At 36.9% G+C, this 22,976-nt stretch overlaps 1 protein-coding gene across 4 annotated transcripts in view; it reads left to right on the forward strand.

Moving 5' to 3' along the window:
• AKAP7 (A-kinase anchoring protein 7) overlaps positions 1-22,976 on the forward strand; it is a 150,788-nt gene that overhangs the window by 10,880 nt on the left and 116,932 nt on the right. For all 4 annotated transcript variants that reach the window (XM_034669153.1, XM_034669152.1, XM_034669154.1 and 1 more), the window contains exons 3-4: positions 11,233-11,372; positions 22,692-22,828. In XM_034669153.1, coding sequence (XP_034525044.1) covers positions 11,233-11,372; positions 22,692-22,828 — 277 coding nt within the window. The remainder of the gene's footprint in view (positions 1-11,232; positions 11,373-22,691; positions 22,829-22,976) is intronic.

Here is a 22,976-nt window from a genome sequence, read left to right on the forward strand (position 1 = left end):
GGGGAGTGGGAGAGGAAGAAGCAGGCTCACAGCAGAGGAGCCTGATGTGGGGCTCGATCCCATAATGCTGGGATCACGCCCTGAGCCGAAGGCAGACGCTTAACCGCTGTGCCACCCAGGCGCCCCTGAAAGATCTTTTTTTTAATAGAAAAATGTTGTATCAGATAAAGATTAGATCTCAGTATCTGGTATAGTAAGTGATAACCCTGAGTGAATTTTAACTTTTATTTTTATTTTTTAAAGATTTATTTATTTACTAGAGAGAGAGTGCACATGTATGAGTGGGGGGAGGGGCAGAGGGAGAGGGAGAGAGAAAATCCCAAGCAGACTCCCTACTGAGCGTGGTGCCTGACATGGGGCTCAATCTCACAACCCTGAGATCATGACTTGAGTTGAAATCAAGAGTCGGATGCTTAACTGACTGAGCCACCCAGGTGACCCTGTTTTGTTTCTTTTGTTTTTGTTTTTTTTAATAATCTCTATGCCCAACGTGGAGCTTGAACCCATGATCCCCAGATCAAGAGTTGCATGCTCTACTGGCTGAGCCAGTCAAGCACCCTTCCTGAATCAATTTTTTAAAAAGGATAAAGTAGCGGAGCCTGGCTGGCTCAGTCAGAAGAGCATGTGACTCTTGATCTCAGAGTCATGGGTTTGAGCCCTATATTGGGTATAGAGATTACTAAAAAAATAAAATTAAGTTAAAAAAAAAGGAAAATTATGTTCTGTGTCATCTCTGATTGGGGAAGCATGGAGTACATATTCCAAATTTTTATGAAGGGGCTTAAGGCAAATATTTGTCTCAATACAAAGGTTTTACATCTTTTGCCTTTAAACACACACACACACACACACACACACACACACACACAAGAAAACAAAAAATTGGAAAAGCCCAGTGAACACATTAATTCATTCAACACACATTTATCGAGTGCCTACTGTGTTGCGGGTACTAGTGTCGCTGGGAAAAGGATGTACAAGATAAAGTTCAGTTAGTACAGAAATACATGGAGAGTTACCCAGCCTCAGAAGTATTAAAGGATGTGCGTTAAAATATTGCAACTTATCAGATTGTCAGTATCTTTTCAAAATAATGCTCAATGATTTTAATGTCATGTCCACATTGCTTGTGACAATGTACTTTATAAGTCCTTTTAGAATGGAGTTTGTTGGGGTCTCCAGCAATTTTCAGATATGAGATAGATCTACTCAGGGATTCCCAATGTAAGGACATAGTCTTACTTATAGAAAAAAGTTAATTCATCAATAAATGTGTCACAGCATCTTTTAAATAGTAAGAATATTGGAAAAAAACCCCAAATGTCCAAGATTAGGGAGTGAGTGAATAAGTTAGACTAATGCCTTAAATTACATGTTATGAAAATAATTTTTCTGGAAACTATCTTACAAGGAATAATTCCTATCTAAAATGCAAAAGGAAAAAGTAGGGGGTAAAAAAAGTATGGGTGTTTGTTGTTTTGTATAAATACTTTATGTGTTCTGTCACCAGAATTCATAGTGGTTGTGTTAAGATCATGGGTTTATGAGTAATTTTTTGGTTCCTTTCTCTAATCTTCAAATTTTATGAATGTTTTTTAGTTTTATGAAAAAATACAATTAGCCAAACTGTGGAAAGGGCCCAAATGTCTGTTGACTGATAAATGGATAAAGAAGATGTGTGTGTATATATATGTATATACATATATACATATACTTGTATACATATACATATAAACATACATACACACACACATACACAATAGAATATTACTCAGCCATCAAAATGAATGAAATCTTGCCGTTTGCAATGATGTAGATAGAGCTAGAGTGTATTATGCTAAGTGAAGTTAAGTCAGAGAAAGATGAATATCGTATGATTCCTCTCATATGTGGAATTTAAGAAGCAAAACAGATGAACTTATCGGGGGGTGGGGAAGAGGAGGAGGCAAACCATTGAAAAGACTCTTTTTTAAAGATTTTATTTACTAGAGAGAGCAAGAGAGCACACAAGCAGGAGAAGGGGCAGAGGGAGAAGCAGACTCCTGTTGACCAGGGAACCCAATGTGGGGCTCAATCCCAGGACCCTGAGATCATGACCTGAGCTGACACTGAGTCAGACGCTTAGCCGACTGAGCTACCCAGGTGTCTCAGAGACTCTTAACTATAGAGAGCAAACTGAGGGTTGATGGAGGGAGGTGGATGGGAGATGGGCTAGTTGGGTGATAGATATCAAGGAGGGTTCTTGTTATGATGAGCACTGGGTGTTATCTGTAAGTGATGAATCACTGAATTCTATTCCAGAAACCAATATTGCACTGCATGTTAACAAACTAGAATTTAAAGAAAAATTTGAAAAGAAAAAAAAAGGTACAATTCGAATTTGCGAATGTGCTTAAAAATTTGCTTTTAAAGATGTAAGCTTCATTGATTCAGTAAATAGAGTGCTGGATAAGCTTATTCCTCTTTGATTCTGTCCACTAATGTTATTCCAAATAGTGTTAAACTATGGTGGTTATAGCTACAGCTGTGGGGTCAGACTGTCGGGGTTTTACACTTTCTCTTAAAATGTTTTTTTTTGGGGTCATCTGGCTGGATCAGTTGGAAGAGCGTATGACCCTTGATCTCAGGGTTGTGAATTCAAGCCCCAGGTTTGGTGTAGAGATTACTTAAATAAAGAGACTTAAAAACTTTTTTTGGAATTGTAATTAACACACAACATTGTATTACTTTCGTGTGTACAACATCCTGATTCAACAATTCTGTACATTATTCTGTGCTCATTGTGGTATGTGTAGTCACCATCGGTCACCATACAACGTAATTATAATATTTTGACTCTATTCCCTGTGCTGTACTTTTCAGCCCCATGGCTTATTTATTTTATAACTAAGTTTGTACTCCTAATCCCCTTTATCTATTTCACTCATCCTCCCCTGCCCTCTGGCAAGCATGTTTGTTCTCTGTATTTAAGAGTCTGTTTTCTCTTTGTTTCTTTGTTCATTGTTTTTTTTTTTTATATTACACATATAAGTAAAATCAGCTGGTATTTGTCTTTCTCAGTCTGACTTACTTCACTTAGCATAATATCCTCTAGGTCCATCCACATTGTTGCACATGGCAAGATCTCATTCTTTTATATGGCTGGGTAATATTCCATTGTATGTATATACTACATCTTCTTTATCCATTCATCTATCCATGGACACTTGGGTTGTTTTCATATCTTGACTATTGTAAATAATGCTGCGATAAACATAGGGGTGCATATATTTTTTGAATTAGCATTTTCATTTTCTTTGGATAAACATCCTCTAGTGGAATTAGTGGGTCATGTGGTATGTCTATTTTTAAGTTTTTAAGGAACCTCCATACTGTTTTCCACAGTTGCTGCACCAAACTACATTCCTATCAACAGTGCACGAAGGATCGTTTTTCTCCACATCGTTGCCAACACTTCTTTTTTTTGTCATTTTGATTCTAGCCCTTCTGACAGGTGTGAGGTGATATCTCATTGTGGTTTTGATCTGCAGTTTCCTGATGATTAGTGATGATGAGCATGTTTTCATGTCTGTTGTCCACCTGTATGTCTTTGGAAAAATGTCTCTTCAGATCCTCTGCCCCATGTTTTAATTTTTTTGGTGTGTGTGTGTGTATACAAGTTCATTGTATATTTTGGGTATTAACCCCTTATTGGATATATCATTTGTAAATATCTTCTCCCATTCAGTGGGTTGCTTTTTTCATTTGTTGATAGTTTCCTTTGCTGTACAAAAGCTTTTAATTTCGGCGTGATCCCAATAGTTTATTTTTGCTTTTGATTCCCTTGCCTGAAAAGGCATCTAGAAAAATATTGCTAAAGCCAATGTCAAAGAGATTATTGCCTGTGTTTTATTTTAGTTTTATGGTTTCAGTTCTCACATTTAGGTCTTTAGTCCATTTGACTTTATTTTTGTGTATAGTGTAAGAAAGTGGTCCAGTTTCAGTCTTTTGCATGTAGCTGTCCAGTTTTCCTAGCACCATGCTCCTTCACTTTCTTACTGTGTCCTTTGAGCAAGATTGTCTAGGCTCAATTCATTATCTATAAAATTGGCATAATAATTGTAGCTATTTCAGGAGTTGAGAGGATATGGCTTGTTAATACATGTAAATATTTATTAATTTCACCAAAATTTTTTGCCTACGTGTACTTGCTAAATTAAATATTTAAAAAAATTTTCATCTTGAGAGCAATGTTTTGTAATAATATTATTGAATGCTTTCAGCACATTGCTAACTGCTTTATATTTTCTTATATAATCCTCAGAGAAAATGAGAGAGGTAAATTTTTTTAAAGAAAGTTTTAGTAATTTCCTAAGATTACTTAAATAATAAGGGGGAATAATGCTATGAATAGAGAAGGTAATATTGTAAATCATAAATTCAGGAGTTTTAAGAATGATTACTTCAAAGATTTTGACTGCTTACAGAACAGGAAAAAAAAAGAAAAGATTATCAGACAAAGAATCTAGTTTGTTCCCAGCCTTTTGGCTAAGAGGAAATGTGAAAACAATCAACCAACACTAACAGGTGGACTACCTAATTAAAGTAATTTCTCCCATAATTCATTCTCTTGTAGTTTTTTCGAAGGAATAAATAAAACTTAAGGAAAAATTAGATAATTTGCATAAAATGACATGTGCTTTGGATAAAAAAACAGATGCATGGATCAGAGAATTGTAGCCCTTATCGACAAGACCAGATTCATTAGAGCACATTGAAATGGCTACTGAAATCATTATGAAAATTAACAGTGTAATAAATTAAATTTATGAGGTGAGGTTATGAGCTCTAATCCAGTGAAAGATCCAGGGCGCATGGCCAAAGCGTTCTCTGTTTTGCTTCTGTAATCATTGATCTTTAATGCTTTTATTTGTAAACTAGATATTACGTGAATACTTTGCTCACTATTATTTTCATATAAAGTAAATTAAAAGAATAATAGCAAATTATATCAACTGAGCCAGCCAGGCACCCCACAAAAGAAAATTTTAGATAATCCAATTGAAAAGAAAGTTAAATAGTTATGAATAAGATTGGAGAAAGCTAAGGGAATTTAGAAAAACCCTCTACTTCTTTATTTTTACCCTGAGGGAGGTTTGTTTTTAAGAGGTTGTATTTTGAATTGGGATTTTACTCTATGTCATTCTCATGATACCAGAATTGTTTTTTATTTAACTTAATTAATTAATTTATTTGACAGAGAAAAAGTACAAGCAGGGGGAGCAGCAGAGGAAGTGGGAGAGGCAGGCTCCCCACTGAGCAGGGAGCCCTGATGTGGGGCTCGATCCCAGGACCCTGAGATCATGACCTGAGCCAAAGGCAGAGGCTCAACAGACTGAGTCACCCAAGTACCCTGATACCAGAATTGTTAAGAGTTTTTATATAATTATAACTATTATCTTCCAAGATTGATTTTCCTTCTCTGGATGTCTGTAAAATGGATTTATGGAATGTTTGAAATGGCAAAATAAGTCACTATAGGAAGAACAGTTTAAACAGATAAGGTACAAAACAACTTAAAATGCTAAAATCTCAGTGGTCTCTTAAATACCATGTTTTTAAAGTTTATTCATATTGAGTAAAAACAGCAGAAATGATTCAGTGTCTTAGTTCACACTGAGGGTACATTTTACCTTGCCACCCAATACACATGTGTATGTAGAAACCTTGAATTTCATGGAGCAATACTTGCACCTGCCATAACCAGTGTACTGACTATACTACGTGTATTCTATTCTACAGTATTCTATTCTGTTCTCCATTTTATTCCATTTCATTCCCTTCCACCTCACCCCATTCCATTCCATTCCAGGTTTTAAAAAGTGCTTTTAACTTATCTTCTAGGGACACCTGGGTGGCTCAGTTGGTTAAGCATCTGCCTTCGGCTCAGGTGATGCTTGCAGGGTCCTGGGATCAAGTCCCACATCGGGCTCTTGCTCAGCAGGGAGCCTGCTTCTCCCTCTGCCTGCTCTGCATGCTGCTCCCTCTGCTTGTGCTCTTTCTCTGACAAATAAATAAATAAAATCTAAAAAAAAATTGTATTCTAAGTTGATTTCATAACCCACTAGTGGGTTGATGCTAGCAGTTTGAAAAAAGAAAAACAAGAAAAACTAGATTATAGGTTCAGGATTCTCTTTCTACTGTGTTATTTTTGAAATTAACTAGAGGTAGAGGTGATAAAATCGGCTGTATTATTAATTTGGACACTTCCTCTTCCTCCTCTTCTTCTTCAGGTTATTTTTTATTTTAGTAATCTGTACACCCAACAGGGGCTTCAGCTCATGACTCTGAGATTAGGAGTCACGTGCTCTTCTAACTGAGCCTGCCAGGCACCACTGGACACCATTCTTTATCTAATTTCACCATGAAATGTCCTAATTGGTACAGGTGTTCAATTAGTACCTTTATCACAGATGACAGAAAACTATAACTAGAAGAGACTCTAGATAGAGATTACCTAGCTGTCCCACCCCTGTCCCTGCCCCTAGTTTTTGTTTTTGTTTTTTTAAAAAATATTTAATGATGGCAACTTTCAAGCACATTCAAAAGTAGAATTGTAGACTGAACCTCATCTCTCTATCACCTCTTCCTCACTGGGTTATTTTGAAGTATATTCCAGACGTATATTATCTGTAAATACTTTAGTATGTGTCTTTAAAAGATAAGGAATCTTTTTAAAAAGTGTATCTAAAATATCCTTCCTATGACAAAAAATAAGAGTAATTCCTAATGTCATGAAATATTGTCAGTATTCACATTTATCTGTATCATAATTTTTTAAGAACTGTTTTGAATTAGGCCAAAGTCTACACATTATATTTGATTGACAAATCTCTTCAGTTGTTTTTTTCATCTGTAGATCTCCCTTTGTGTGTGTGTGTGTGTGTGNCCTGGGTTATTTTGAAGTATATTCCAGACGTATTTTATCTGTAAATACTTTAGTATGTGTCTTTAAAAGATAAGGAATCTTTTTAAAAAGTGTATCTAAAATATCCTTCCTATGACAAAAAATAAGAGTAATTCCTAATGTCATGAAATATTGTCAGTATTCACATTTATCTGTATCATAATTTTTTAAGAACTGTTTTGAATTAGGCCAAAGTCTACACATTATATTTGATTGACAAATCTCTTCAGTTGTTTTTTTCATCTGTAGATCTCCCTTTGTGTGTGTGTGTGTGTGTGTGTGTGTGTTTATTGAAGAAATCAGGCTGTATCGATGCCTGATTTCTTCATTCATTAAATATTATGGACATTTAGTGTATTTCTCTGTCCTTTATATTTCAGTAAACTGGTAGATGAAGGAATCTTGATTAAGTTTTGGCATATTGGCAAGAAAGCTGCAAAAATGCTTTGAATTTCATATTGTGTGACATCAGGAGGTGTAAAATGTTTGGTTGTCTTGCCCTTTTGTGATGTTAAGATTTATCAGTGGCTTCCCATCTTGTCACTTGATGTATCCATTATTAAAATTCCCCATCAGCTTTCCCTTTAACGGATCATCCATTGATAATCTTGGGGTTGATCCATTACTCTGGTAAGGGTTTCAAAATGGTGATGTTATTACTCTGTCTTTTTGCATCATTAGCTGAAAATTTCTATAAAGAAGGACTTTGCCTTAGTTAACTGATTCCCTGTATGACTCTTTGCTTATTAGGAAAGGCAGATAACTGCTTGATTTTTTTTTCTCTTTTATCACCAAATTTGTAAAATAATAGTTCTTTAGACTAATCCAAAGGTGACCTGTGAATTTTGGTTTTAACTTTTCCTTTGAGTATTATAATGAACTGATGGATGTAAGCATAGTTGATATATTTCACACCATTGAAGTTATTCTATTTGATGGTCAAATTGTGCCATCTTTGGTTAGTGAGGGGCCTTTCAAATGGACATGGTGCCAGGAGTCTTTGAAGATCCAGGCTCTTCTGGTTTATTTTATGCCTCAGACCTGGAAAAAGCTATTCTTTAAGGATTGGCCAACTTTTAAAGTTCTCAGGTAGAGAAATGAAATGATTTGTTGGAAAGATGCTTGTTGGAAGACTAGTCTTTGGGTCACTGCTCTTTTCACTATCCAGTGCTGCCTCCACAGGGCTGACACAGACATTACAGCTGCCTTGCCAGCAGCTGTTGCCCCTCTTTCCTTTCATAGATTGCTTTTCCCGCGTAGGCATAGGCTGATCACTCGCTGTCCCAGCTTCCAGTGCTGCCATGGGTTGGTTTTGTTTTAGAAATACTTTTCAGTATTATCTTTAATTTTTTAAAAACTGCTCAAGATTGTTCTTCATTTTCCACAATCAGAGAGAGTACAAGTGGTCTGGAAAACAATGGATTGTTTATACCTCATCTTAGTTTCTTTTTGGAGTTTTCTAAATGATAGCAGATACACATTTATCTCCCCAATTCAGATTCGCTCTGGGTAACATCTAATAATTATGATAGCTAATGATAGTGCTTACTTTGTACCAGGAAATAGTCTAAGAGCTTTCATGTATTAACTCACTCAAAAAATGGCCCTGTGAGGTCACTATTACTATTATTCTCAAATTATAGAGAAGGAAACTGAAGTAAAGAGAGTTCTTGTGACTAACTAAGATCTCACAGCCAGTAAGTGGGGTGGGGGGCAGGATTCCAACCCACACACTGATCCAGACTATATTAAAATTGGTTTCCATTTCTAGAGTACCGGTTTACCAAGAGCAGATGGAGGTGGGCTAGGAATGTATTCAGATGTGGCTTTAAAATATATGTGGTACTTTATTAGCATATTTTGTGGATTCTGTTTAAAATTAGTAGATTTAGTTTGGTACTACAATCAAATGTAGGACTGTTTCTTAGATGTCTAAAATTACAAGCAGCTCGACAACATATTGATTTGATTTTCCATATTTAAAGAATTGCATGGGAAGTAAAACCCAGTGGCATCATATGAAGCAATTCAAATGATGCTCGCGATACAGATGAGAACGTGGCAAACTTTTTCTTAGCTATAGAATTTATAACGTTCTGACAAGCTTACATGTATACAAGAAGCTGATAATAATTCATATTTCAAATACATGTTCTCTGTGAAGATCCATCATTTTAGTCATATTAATCACAGGTATATTATTGAGAAATAAAGTAGTGAAGTAGATGCACAAATATACCAGATAATTTTGTCCTAACTCATAATGATAGAGTCAGACTTATTACCCAGGTTACCTTGCTCTTCATTTACCCCCACCTTCTAGATGGCACAAGTGTATGTTACTCCTAGAGCATGTTACTCCTATCTCTACAAATCTTTAGTTTTTAAATTTTAAACATACTCTACTAGTTTTCTTAGAAGTTAGCACTAAAATACTATTTGTGACATTTATTTAAAAATTGTTTATTCTTAATATTTATTTTTTATTTTTTAAAAATCTTTTTAAAGTTTATTTATTTTTAAGTAAATAGAGACACCTAATGTGGGGCTTGAACTCATGACCCCAAGATCAATAGTCAGCGTGCTCCTCTGACTGAGCCAACCAGGTGCCCCTACTCTTACTATTTTAAAGAACAGTAGGGCTGCCTGACTGGATTAGTTGCTGGAGCAGGCGATTCTTGATCTCAGAGTTGTAAGGTTAGCCCCACATTGGGTATAGAGATTACTTAAAAATAATTTTTTTTTTGAAGAATAATAGAATAAGGAGAATTACTTCTGCCCTTTGGTTTTGCAGAACTTTAGCAGAGAAACAGTTTGATCTAGTAGGAAATATACTGGAAGGAGAAAGTTAAAAGACTAAATGCCAGATTTGACTCTGTGACATTGAACAGTTTTTTTTTTTAAAGATTTTATTTATCCATTTGAGAGACAGAGAGATAGTGAGAGAGAGCATGAGCAGGGGGTAGAGGGAGAAGCAGGCTCCCCGCTGAGTGGGACTCAATCCCAGGACCTTGGGATCATGACCTGAGCCGAAGGCAGCCACTTCACTGACTGAGCCACCCAGGTGCTCCCATTGAACAGTTTTTAAAAGTTTGTCTGTGCTTCTGTTTCCTCATGTATAATAAGGAGTTCAGTTAGATCAGGACTGTGTAGGCACACAGGCAGTGTGCTATTGGAGCTCAGACTTCCTACAGTCCTTTTCAAGGCATTGTGTGTGACGATCACCAGGGTCTCTTAGAGTTGATCCTGAAGATGGAACCAACCTCCTAGGATTGAATGTAAATAAGGTGATTTCTTCCTCCTACCCCTTTCTAAAATCATACCTCAGAATATGCAATTATATTTGAATTTTTACATAGTCTCTATAAGGCACTCCATTTTGAACAGAATGCTACTGCTCAAGACACAGCCTGAAATTTCAGTCAGTGGTGTTTTGCATACATAGGGGGAGTTCTGATAGAGTCTGTGGAAAAAGGAGACAATGGCATTTTATACCAATTTGGTAATTATTTCTGGGGGCATAGCTTCATAATTAGAATTGCTGGGTGTTGTAAATGGGTCTTTGAAGATGACTTTAACAAGTAGCCTGCTAAGTGCTTCTCAACGATCTGTGGTTAAGAACCAGTTTTGCTTTGCTTTGTTTTTTTTTAATTTCCTATTTGTTGCCAACTGATATTTTTGTAAAATACAGTAAAAAATGAACTATTAGAAACATGAAAAAAAAACCCATAAAATAGAAACCAAATTTAATAAACAAAATTACTTTGCCTACTCACTGTGAAAGTTTCTAAAGCCATCTTAATTTTTGCAACAGTTTATGGCATGACATGGCCCACAAACCAAACTTTGAGTGGCATTGCTCTAAGTGGTTATGTTGTGGAAGTCACACATACACATATACAGGATGGAGGGGAAAATGATCTTTTCTAGTGTCATGAAGATTATGGCATGGGGGAGAGGATGGTTGTGCTTTAGCTCGTGGGCTAACTCTGGCTAACTCTCTGCTTTGTGAAGAAAGTTTTATTGGAACACAGCTATACCTGTCCTCTGTGTTTGTCTACAGCTGACTTGGGTAGTTTTGACTAAGACCATAGGATCTGCAAAGCCTAAAATATTTACTCTGAGGTCCTTTACAGAATAGTTTGCTAGCTCCTGCTTTAGATTTAAAAATGACTATTATGAATGATGGCTACTTACATAGTGCTTGTTTCCTTTTTTTTTTTTTTTACTCAATTATCTTTGTTTAAATACATTAGACATATTATTGTTTGACTTTTTCCCTCCAGTCACTGATGTACCTCACAAAAATTTGGAGAGAAGTAAAGAAAATGAACGGATCAGTAAAGATCAAATAAGGAAGAGGAAAAAAAAGAAAAAAGATTATCAACCCAACTATTTCCTATCCATTCCGATCACCAACAAAGAGGTGCTTTTTTTTTAAATTGAAGTATAGTTGACATGAAATGTCACATTAATTTCAGTTGTACAATGTAATGATTTGATGATCTATATTGTGCTATGCTCACTGTTGCACAGATGGTATAGCTCCCATCTGTCACCATATGATGCTATTACAGTACCATTGACTATATTCCCTATGCTGTGCCTTTCATCCCTGTGACTTGAAGCCTGTACCTCCCATTCCCCTTCACCCATTCTGCCTATCCCTCCACCCCTCTCCCCTCAGGCAGCATCAGTTCTTTGTATTTATGGATTTGTTTCTGCTTTTTTGTTTGTTTGTTTATTCATTTACTTTGTTTTTTAGAGGTGCTGTTTTTTAAAAAACTATTTTACTAAAAAGTTTTATTTTAAATTCGATTTAAGGTACACTAAATGCTTGTAAGCGATTTGCTCTCAGCTCTTAAGCGTCTTTGGTGGCATTTTAGCTAGACTATATAAGAAATAATCTTATTTAAACAAAATATATTTAAACAGTAATTTTGAAAAATAGTATTTCAACAATCATAATTAAACAATAATTTTGCAAAAGCCTTTTGAAAAGTGTTGCCAGATAGCATGTCAAGGTTGGTTCTCTCTAAGCATTTGCTCGCTGCAGTGGAGGAACCTTTCAGAAGCAGAGAGTAGTGACCAGGTAGAAAAAGAGGGTTCTGAAATCTCTGCTGGGGAAGTAAAGTGGGATTTCTTGCTGCCGAGTCCTGTGTATGGTGATGATTATTGCAACACAGTTTCTTTAAAAATTGCTCATTGTTGTAACGATTTAATATTGCAGGATAAACTTAGATAGAAATCTATTAAAAATCTGAAAAATTAATGTGGTATGAATAATAGGAAATGGGACCAGCCAATTGGCCCAAACTAAGAAGCCCTTGAATGTGGCTGAGAGCTACAGTATCTAATTAAAACTGCTGGAGCAGTGAGGTAGGAAAGAACAGCTCATTTGCAAGATTGACTGTTTTCACATCTTTGTGCAATTTGAGAGGCAGATCGGAATTTCTGATTGTGGACTGTGATCTCTTTTACTAGTGTTAAACAAAAATTCCTGGTAAATTTGAAGATCCAGTTGGCTTTATCGAACAAGTCATAAATTGGGCAGCACCTCATGTGCCAGAGAGAAAAGTGCTCCATCAGGCTGCAGAAAGGGAAAGGGTTTTAAAGGTAGAGAGGGAGAGGAAAGAAGGAAACTATGAGCAAAGAATCCATCATTTTAGGTAAGGTCACCCTCCCAAGGAGAATGGAAGGGGTCTGTCAGGACCCCTTCCTGCTGACCAGGAAATTTCATGTGGAGTGGTTAGGTTCCTGGGGGGCAGTTAGGTTAGGTGTTAAGTTTTGGTTGGCTGACTGACTTGAGGCTCTTAACCTGTGTGACTCCATTTTGGGCCTGTGGTTTTCTTTTTTTAAAGATTTTATTTACTTATTTGACAGAGAGACAACCAGCCTCTGAGAGAGGGAAGACAAGCAGGGGGAGTGGGAGAGGAAGAAGCAGGCTTCCAGTGGAGGAGCCTGATGTGGGGCTCAATCCTAGGACGCCAGGATCATGCCCTGAGCCAAAGTCAGACCCTTAACGACTGACCCACTCAGGCACCCCTGGGCCTGTGGTTTTCTTTTTAACACTAGGCACGTTTTGCATTTTTTCTCCCCGTATTTAACTAGAATGTTTCTAGGGGATGCTAATGAATTTTTAAAAATCAAAGCAAATGAAATTGAAATCAAAGAAATAAATATCAAAAGAAAAAAAATATTGATACATTCCAGAAAATTTCTAGTCTGTGAGATCACACTTTAGCTGGGGAGAAAAGATACATAAAAAGAGAATTTGTATTACCTAGCAATACAAGGTTTTAGAATTTAATGTAATAAAGAATTAGATTCTGATTTTACTGGTACATATCAGTAAAAACTGGTGGGTTAACAGTACAATAGTCCTTTTTAAAAATTTTTTAATTTTGCTTTTTAAAATTTTGTTTATTTGACAGAGAGAGACACAGTGAGAGAGGAATACAGGCAGGGGGAGTGGGAGAGGGAAAAGCAGCCTTCCCGCTGAGCAGGGGCTCCATCCCAGGACCCTGGGATCACGACCTGAGCCGAAGCCAGACGCTTAACGACTGAGCCACCCAGGCGCCCCAACAGTACAATAGTCCTTAAAACTGTTTAGGTGACACAGTTTAATGTCATGAGCAATTATCTATTATGTTATATATTATATATTATATTAAAATACTTGTGAGTTATTTGGACAGATTTTCTTTGAAATTTAGGATCATCTGCACATACGGGAGTTTGAAGAAAGCTGGAGGTCAGAGGTGGTGCTGCTTACTCGAGAAGTCAGAAGCCAGGTCCTTAGGACTGAGAATGTGAAATTGGCAAAGTGATTTCCCCACGGACACACGATTTATGATTGGAAGAGATCCCAAGTTCCTTATTTTGTTTTGCTGTGTAGCAATTATTCCACTATACTCCATGAGAATAGAAGTTAGGGGAGCACTTCTGTAAGTTGCTTTAATTAGGCCCTTCATGTAGTCTGTCTGCTTTCACTTCTCCATCCTTTGCCCCCGTGGTGGTCTGCACAGCAGCTCTGTGTCCCCTTCATGTCGGCGTTACATCCCTCCTTGCCTTGTTCTGACCTCCTGCCTCTTCCAGTGAAGGTCGGTGGGGTGATATGGAGGAGAAGGGCAGGGTGGGGGAGGGAATGAAGATGAAAGGGGGTCAAGAAATTCTTTCCTTCTGCCACTTAGTTCATGATTTGGGCCACAAAAGTGCCTGGAGCAAGGGGAAGAGAGAATGGTCTGCGGCTCTCTTAGTTTTCACCCTGTAAGCTGCTGTAGCCTTTGTTTCTGCTTCTCACTTTCTGGGAGGTTGTGTAGAAAGTGGGAGGAGTTTAGCTTTGGAGTCCTACAGGCCTCGGTTGCATCCCAGCTGGGCTACAGACTCGCTGTGCATGTAGGTCGGGTGACTTAATGTCTGTAAGTTTACATTTCCTTAGGTATAAAATGGAGGTGATAATTATTTTCTGAACCCAAATCTGGACATGTCACCCACCTGCTTATGTATTTCATGATTTTCCTGTTGGTTTTAGGACAAAGACAGAGGCTTTACCATGTTCTATGAGGTTCTGCGTGGTTCAGCTTTCTCCACTTGGCACTTGTTCCTTCTGCTTGAGCCCGTCTGGCCTTGAACTTGCCATGTTCCCTCTGCCCCCAGAGAAAGCCTTTTCTGTTTGGGAGTTTTCTTTCGTCTCCTCTTGGTTTTGTTAGTGCCAAAATCTCAGTTCAAACCTCTTCACTGGTGACCACCTCGCCTTGGTCACCCCCACCCTGCCACCTCCAGGCTCTCATAGCTTCCCTTTTGTGATCTGTCATCCTTGCAATCTCAACGTGTTCGCCTTCCTCACAGAGTTCTTCGGCTCCGTCCCAGTACCTAGAGCAGAGCTTGGCAGGAGTAGAAAAATACACACACAGAATACTGTCATTTCAGGGCTGAGATGTGTTTGTGGCATACCAAAACATTTACAATAATTTACAAATAAGAAATACAGTGTTAGAAATGGTGGTTTCAAAATACAGGTTCAACAGCCATCATTTGAGGGTAGGGTGACTTGTAGTTATGGGGAATGCAGGTTTCAAGTGACCTGGAAACCAAATAATTTAATGTTTCCCTCCCAAGATACTTATTTGTAGGTAACAGAAAGCATACATACAAATACAGGGAGGAGAGGTAGGATGGGATAAGATTAGGAGATACATTTTTTATCTTTTATATGAACATCTCTTTTGTTTGTTTGTTTTAAAGTATCAAATGTTAATTTTCTTTTAAAACTACTTATGAGCTTTTGTGGGAAGGCCTGGGAAAAGAAGCAGCATTTATAACATTGTTTCAATGGGAGACTGTATTCCAAGTTCCAATTAAGTGACCTGCAAACAAGCTTTTAGAAGCTAGCACATTCACAATGAGTTGCTCTACTTTTGGCCTCTACTTGTTGGCATCTAGTTTTAAAGAAAAAAGTATTCAGACTTATATGGGTCTTTGATTTTTAAACCTATTCATAGGTGTTTAAATTCTTCATTAATGGAAATTCATAATTTCATACTTTTAAGAAATAGAATTGGAAAATGCATTACAATGGCTGCATAAAAATATCCTTATTTCAACTATATGAAATCATGTGTTTCTCCATTACCTGCAATGATAGTTGCATTAGTTTAAAAATAAAAATAAAGAAGGAAAAAATTTAATGGAGTTATAATAAATCCTACATGGTTCTTAAGTGGCGAGAATTGTTTAATAATTCTGGTTGGATTTACGCATATGTTGGTTTTATGTGCTTTCTTATGAGTGGTTATATTATAAGGTAAATCAGCACTGAAAAAAATGCAAGGGAACAATTAGAAACTGACCGAATTCAGGAGTGTATTAATTTTTTTATAAGATTTCTTTATACCAATGGAAAAATATGATTTTCTTTGGGGGTTTTAAAAGTCATGTGTAACATTTAATTCCGTATTTCATCATTTTGAAATGTGAAAATTGCTAATCTTATAAAAATAATAAAAGTAGATTTGTGCATTCAGTTATTTTCTGGGAAATGTAATTGTAAAACTATTTGATATCATGGTGTGTTTGTTAAGCGCTTGGTAGATTGGGAAAATTCTGAGAATGATTTTTTACTTTTACTCCAGTTTTGCTCTGTCATCAATTTTTCAAGTTCTTTTCATGGTTGTAGACTAGCAAGAAAAATGAAAGTACTCAGCATTGAAGAAAAGTTACATAGCAAATTGAAGTGATAATTCTAGTAAATCTTAATGAGGCAGCAAATTTAGGAACAATGTAAGTTAATAGCTTCAAAAAATTCTGAAAATAATGTCAAAAGATGGGATCAAAGAAATTCTAGTCTGTGCTGGAATGTAACTTCTCTTCCTTGTGCAGAAGCACTGTAACGTCAAGGCTTTTTCTTTGCACTCGTATATGCCTTGAGCCAATTAGAAAGCTTAAAAGATATAAAAATGAATTTTCTTACTGCATTATTTTTAGGCATGGGGAATATGGCTTAGTGATGAGGTTTAACAGGTGGATGTTTGTTCTTGTTCTCTAAACACAGAGAGATAATACTCAATGAAATATTTAAGATTTTGATGCTCTTATTTTTAAAAGTTTCTTCCAATATCATGTTTAAATACGACTCTATAGTATTAGGTTTTCAGAATGTGCCTGTGCAGTGCTGTCAATGGCTGGGGATTAGGGTGACAGATAAGCTTTAATGGCTTTATAGAATTTAATCAGTGGCTGTAAAAATTAGTTTCCTTTGCCTTTTAATAACATTGGTACTTTTTAAAGTGGGCTATGTAAGAAGACTCTGAAGTTTTTTCCATTTTTCTTTTATGTTTTAAGAATGTAATTAGGAGTAAAAAAGCATTTAAAAAGCCCTTAAGAGGATATCAAGGAATATATAAATTAGTCTGGAGCATCAAAGCATAGCTGGAAATATATCACTTGATTTAGGGCACCTGTCTGGCTCAGTTGGAGGAGCATCCGACTTGATCTCAGGGTTGTGAGTTCAAGCCCCACGTTGGGCCTAGAGATAACTTAAATAAATAAAACTTAAAAAAAAAAAGGAAATATATCACTTGATTAGATTATCTTCAGAATTTTCATAGGTTGAAATTAATCCTGCATCATAAGTACTGTGTGACATTAGAGAANAGGTGGCTACCGCTTCCCGGCGCCCTGACACGGCGGCTCCCTCCCCCTTCTGTTTAGCTTCCGATATCTGTGCGCGGTTTCACGGCTCCCCGCTTCGTACCTCGATACTCAGCGCTGGAGATGTTCATTTGTAGAGATCCAGATGTATCTTCCTGCGTCTCAGGCTGATTCCGTGGATATTTCCTGCTGGTCTGGTACCTATCCAGCTCAACTCAGGGGACCGGCTGAAAAAGGTGTCCCCTACTCCTCCGCCATCTTAACCCAGGAGTGTATTAATTTTTTAATAAGATTTCTTTATACCAATGGAAAAATATGATTTTCTTTGGGGGTTTTAAAAGTCATGTGTAACATTTAATTCCGTATTTCATCATTTTGAAATGTGAAAATTGCTAATCTTATAAAAATAATAAAAGTAGATTTGTGCATTCAGTTATTTTCTGGGAAATGTAATTGTAAAACTATTTGATATCATGGTGTGTTTGTTAAGCGCTTGGTAGATTGGGAAAATTCTGAGAATGATTTTTTACTTTTACTCCAGTTTTGCTCTGTCATCAATTTTTCAAGTTCTTTTCATGGTTGTAGACTAGCAAGAAAAATGAAAGTACTCAGCATTGAAGAAAAGTTACATAGCAAATTGAAGTGATAATTCTAGTAAATCTTAATGAGGCAGCAAATTTAGGAACAATGTAAGTTAATAGCTTCAAAAAATTCTGAAAATAATGTCAAAAGATGGGATCAAAGAAATTCTAGTCTGTGCTGGAATGTAACTTCTCTTCCTTGTGCAGAAGCACTGTAACGTCAAGGCTTTTTCTTTGCACTCGTATATGCCTTGAGCCAATTAGAAAGCTTAAAAGATATAAAAATGAATTTTCTTACTGCATTATTTTTAGGCATGGGGAATATGGCTTAGTGATGAGGTTTAACAGGTGGATGTTTGTTCTTGTTCTCTAAACACAGAGAGATAATACTCAATGAAATATTTAAGATTTTGATGCTCTTATTTTTAAAAGTTTCTTCCAATATCATGTTTAAATACGACTCTATAGTATTAGGTTTTCAGAATGTGCCTATGCAGTGCTGTCAATGGCTGGGGATTAGGGTGACAGATAAGCTTTAATGGCTTTATAGAATTTAATCAGTGGCTGTAAAAATTAGTTTCCTTTGCCTTTTAATAACATTGGTACTTTTTAAAGTGGGCTATGTAAGAAGACTCTGAAGTTTTTTCCATTTTTCTTTTATGTTTTAAGAATGTAATTAGGAGTAAAAAAGCATTTAAAAAGCCCTTAAGAGGATATCAAGGAATATATAAATTAGTCTGGAGCATCAAAGCATAGCTGGAAATATATCACTTGATTTAGGGCACCTGTCTGGCTCAGTTGGAGGAGCATCCGACTTGATCTCAGGGTTGTGAGTTCAAGCCCCACGTTGGGCCTAGAGATAACTTAAATAAATAAAACTTAAAAAAAAAAAGGAAATATATCACTTGATTAGATTATCTTCAGAATTTTCATAGGTTGAAATTAATCCTGCATCATAAGTACTGTGTGACATTAGAGAATTAATCTTCAAAGTATTTTATGGTTTTTAATTTTCAATTAACAAGCTACTAGATAATTAAAAAATGTGAATGGTCTGAAACTATTTTACCATGCTGGACATTGCACTAAAATGCTGAATACACAAATGAATGCAATTGTTTGATCATTATCCTGAATTTACATATAATTTGTATTTGAACCCAAAATGGAGAGTGTTTTTATGGAAATGCACTCTACCCACTAGGTACAAGTAGCAAGGGTGGCTCAGTTGGTTGAATGTCAGTCCGACTCGTTTTTGGTTCAGGTCATAATCTCGGGGTCCTGGGATGGAGCCCTGTTATGGAATCTGTGCTCACTGGGGAGTCGGCTTAGAGTTCTCGCTCTCCCTCTCCCCCTCCTCGCACACATGTGCTCTCTCTCTCTCAAATAAGTAAATAAACCTTTAAAAGAACCAACCAAACAAACAAAAAACAAGTAGCAAGTCCCCAGTTATGACATAAGTATCTCCAAACATTGCCAAATGGTACCTGGGAGGCAGAACAGCATAGGGTAGAGAACCACTGATTTTAATATTGGCAGTGTTCCATACCTTATATTAGGCAAGTGGTGTAGAGCTTACAAAGTATTTTCATGTAGCTTATCTACTTTGAGCTATAACACAACACCGTAAGTTTGGCAATGCAGATTCTATTATTCCTATTTTACAACTGAAGAAGCCAAGACACAGTGAGACTAGGTGACTTGGGTGGATTCACACCTATGGTAGACATGGGGTTAAAATCCAGAATCTCTGAGCCAAGTCCAGCACCCTCAATTTGCATCACTCTGTTTATAAAACGGAGTTCTCATGTTCAGTTAAACCAGAATTACCATTTGTACTGGCTAAGATTTGGAGATGTAATTATATTGTTTAGAGATATGACTTTTTTTAAACTGTAGTATAGTTGACACACAGTGTTACATTTGTTTCAGTTGTACAACATAGTGATTTGACAAGTCTATATGTTATGCTGTGCTCCCCACAAGTGTAGCTACCATCTGTCACCATGCAATGCTATTATGATACCATTGACTATATTCACTCTGCTGTACCTTTCATCCCCTTGACTTACTCATTCCACAACAGGGAGCCTGTATTTCCCACTCCCCTTCATCCATTTTGCCCATCCCCCTCCCCATAACCATGAGTTTGTTTTCAGTATCTGTGGGTCTGTTTCTGGTTTTTGTTCGTTTGTTTTGTTTTTTAGATTCCACATATAAGTGAAATCTTATGGTATATATCTTTCTCTGTCTGACTTATCTCGCTTAGCATAATACCCTCTAGATCCATCAGTGTATTTTGCAAATGGCAAGATCTCATCCCTTTTTATGTCTGAGTAACATTCCATTTCATATACACATAAATATGTATATTCATTTGTCCCCTCTTGAAAATAAACCAATTCCTTTTATCTGTTGCATTTTTTCTCATATATTGTAATTTATCCTTAAGTTTCTTTGCTGTTTTGGGTATATGATTTTGAAGAAATTTTTTTAATCTTCTGTTTTTCAGTTTATTTTAATAGAGTTAATACCCATATCTACCACATAGCAGTGTTCAGAGGCTTCACTGAACTAGTATGTGTAAAAAGCTCACGTTAGTCCCTAGAACCTAGTGATCACACCGTAGAGGTTAGTTACTGCTATAGTTCTTTAAATATTGTTTTTTTGTTTTGTTTTCTTAATTAAAAACTATTTTTTTGAGAAAAAAACTTTATTTCTGTAGGTAAGGGAGTAGATAATTATATTGGAACCCTAGGCTATTAAAAAATGATTTGGAAAATGTCTAATACATTTTAGGTGAAAAACACATTTCAGAATAATGTGAACTGACATTTACTGATGTATCCTTATGCCAGTTCTCTTCTTTCTTTTACTTCAATTTAATTCTAGCATAGTTAACATACAGTGTGCTATTAGTTTCAGGTATACTTTTAAATATTGTTTTTATGGGGCGCCTGGGTGGCACAGCGGTTAAGCATCTGCCTTCGGCTCAGGGCGTGATCCCGGCGTTGTGGGATCGCCCCATGTCAGGCTCCTCTGCTATGAGCCTGCTTCTTCCTCTCCCACTCCCTCTGCTTGTGTTCACTCTCTCACTGGCTGTCTCTATCTCTGTCGAATGAATAAATAAAATCTTTAAAAAAAAATATTGTTTTTATTATTGTTACTAGTCACCATGGCGAGAGGGTAGGTTAGAAGAAATGAACGTTGTCCTTGAGTCATTAACAATTTAGTTTTATTGATAGAGAGTAGAGGAAGGTTTCTGTCTGATCTTTGTGTACTATTACGTCAGGAGCGCTTTGTTTATCAGGCCATCAGTATTCTTTTGCTAGGTTCCATAGAAGTGACATCTTGCCTTGGAAAATAGTATGTTAGGTGTTACTGCATAACTTCCTCCCAGGAAAGCACATTTCCTCTGTCACTGTCTTCCGGATGGCAAGGAGGAGAGAAATGCTGAGATTATTTTGGGTGATGCGGATTTACTGTAAAGATACATGGGAAGTCAGACCCCGGGACGGCGTCTCCTGATTTGTCCAGTCACATTCTGCAGATAATGGGAACATTGTTCAGGATAAAACAGCTACTCTCATATCAGAACAGTCTGCTGTGCTCATGATTCCATTTTTTCTTATCTCTGCTGTTTTTTAATGGGTTCTGCTTCTGTTGCCAGCCCCCCTCCTTCCCCTTTTCTCTCTGACGAATTCTGCTGCTTCAGAGCTTCTATGTGCCCTCTTTTCTCTCAGTATTGCTCAGTTTGCTGTTTCACATTCAAACCATTTTCCAACTTCACATGGAGAAGTTGACGGGAATTGGACCTAGCTGGAAGTGGAAGAGGGAAGAGCATCGTTCCCCCTGCTTGTTTCAGAGCAGGGACTGAGAGGGGGACAGTCTGATGAGAGACCAGGGCACTCACCTCCATGCAGACTGTAATCGTTTTTCTAACATATGCATTTGGACTTCTTTGCAACTCTCTTTCTATGGTTGTGCCCCTCCTCACACATCTGGGAAAATGACAATAGTCACTCCTGTTGAGATTATTGCTGTCCTAAAAAATTTTAAAGGCCATGAAGAATGGGTTCTCAGACACNGCCATGCCCTGAGCTGAAGGCAGACGCTTAACCGCTGTGCCACCCAGGCGCCCCTGTAATCGTTTTTCTAACATATGCATTTGGACTTCTTTGCAACTCTCTTTCTATGGTTGTGCCCCTCCTCACACATCTGGGAAAATGACAATAGTCATTCCTTGTTGAGATTATTGCTGTCCTAAAAAATTTTAAAGGCCATGAAGAATGGGTTCTCAGACACATTCACTTGGGGACAAATAAATAATACTTCCAACAGGAATGGAATGTTGTCTGCTGGTTTGACCTTTCTGTGGCAAGAATAAAACTTTTTTTTTTTTAATTTTAGGAAAGATCGTAATTATCATGAGTCATACTGCATATTTCAAGGACGAGTTTCTGAAAAGATGCATGGACTGAGAGGTTGTCAACCAGTGGGTTCAAACAGTGAACCAATTTGTAATATAAGGGTATTAGGCTTGATTTTTTTTTAAAGATTTATTCATTTTAGAGAGAGAGAGAGAGCATGCATGCATGACTGGGAGGGGCAGAGGAAGAGGGAGAGAGAATCTCAAGCAGACCACATGTTAAGCATGGAACCCAATGAGGGGTTCTGACTCTGACATCACAACCTGAGCCGAAATCAAGAGTTGGATGCTTAACCAACTGCGCCACCCAGGCGCCCCTAGGCTAGGCTTGATGTTTTTAAGATAGATAAAGATTGTATGATTTTTTAAAACTCATACATCATATTAAGCTTCCCAAGTCATTTTATCCAGGATATTTGAGAACAAATAGGTAATTAAGCACTGCTTGGTTGAAGAATCTTGACATAGTTCTCATTTTGGTTGTTGCTTATTTTTCTTCTTGATTTACATGTTGCCATAAGGAAATTTTGCTTACCTAATCTCTGTTTTGTGTGTATATGTGTGTGTGTGTGTGTGTGATTAGATTACAAGAGGAATTAAGATTCTGCAAAATGCAATAATACAACAAGATAAGCAACTAGCCAAAGCAATGACCAGTGATGGCTCCTTTCATATTACCCTGCTAGTGATGCAATTATTAAATGAAGATGAAGTAAACATGTGAGTAATATGTCTTCCTTGAATATCATTTTCCAAATTACTACTTTAATATGAGTAAGCATAGCAGAATCCAGAGGCATTGAAATTCTAAGGAACCATTCTTTGTTATAAGTTATTGCAGTTAATGGTCAATGTACAGAATTAGCAA

The sequence above is a fragment of the Ailuropoda melanoleuca genome, chromosome 10, assembly GCF_002007445.2.
Source record: "Ailuropoda melanoleuca isolate Jingjing chromosome 10, ASM200744v2, whole genome shotgun sequence".
In the NCBI taxonomy this organism is placed as follows: Eukaryota; Metazoa; Chordata; class Mammalia; order Carnivora; family Ursidae; genus Ailuropoda; species Ailuropoda melanoleuca.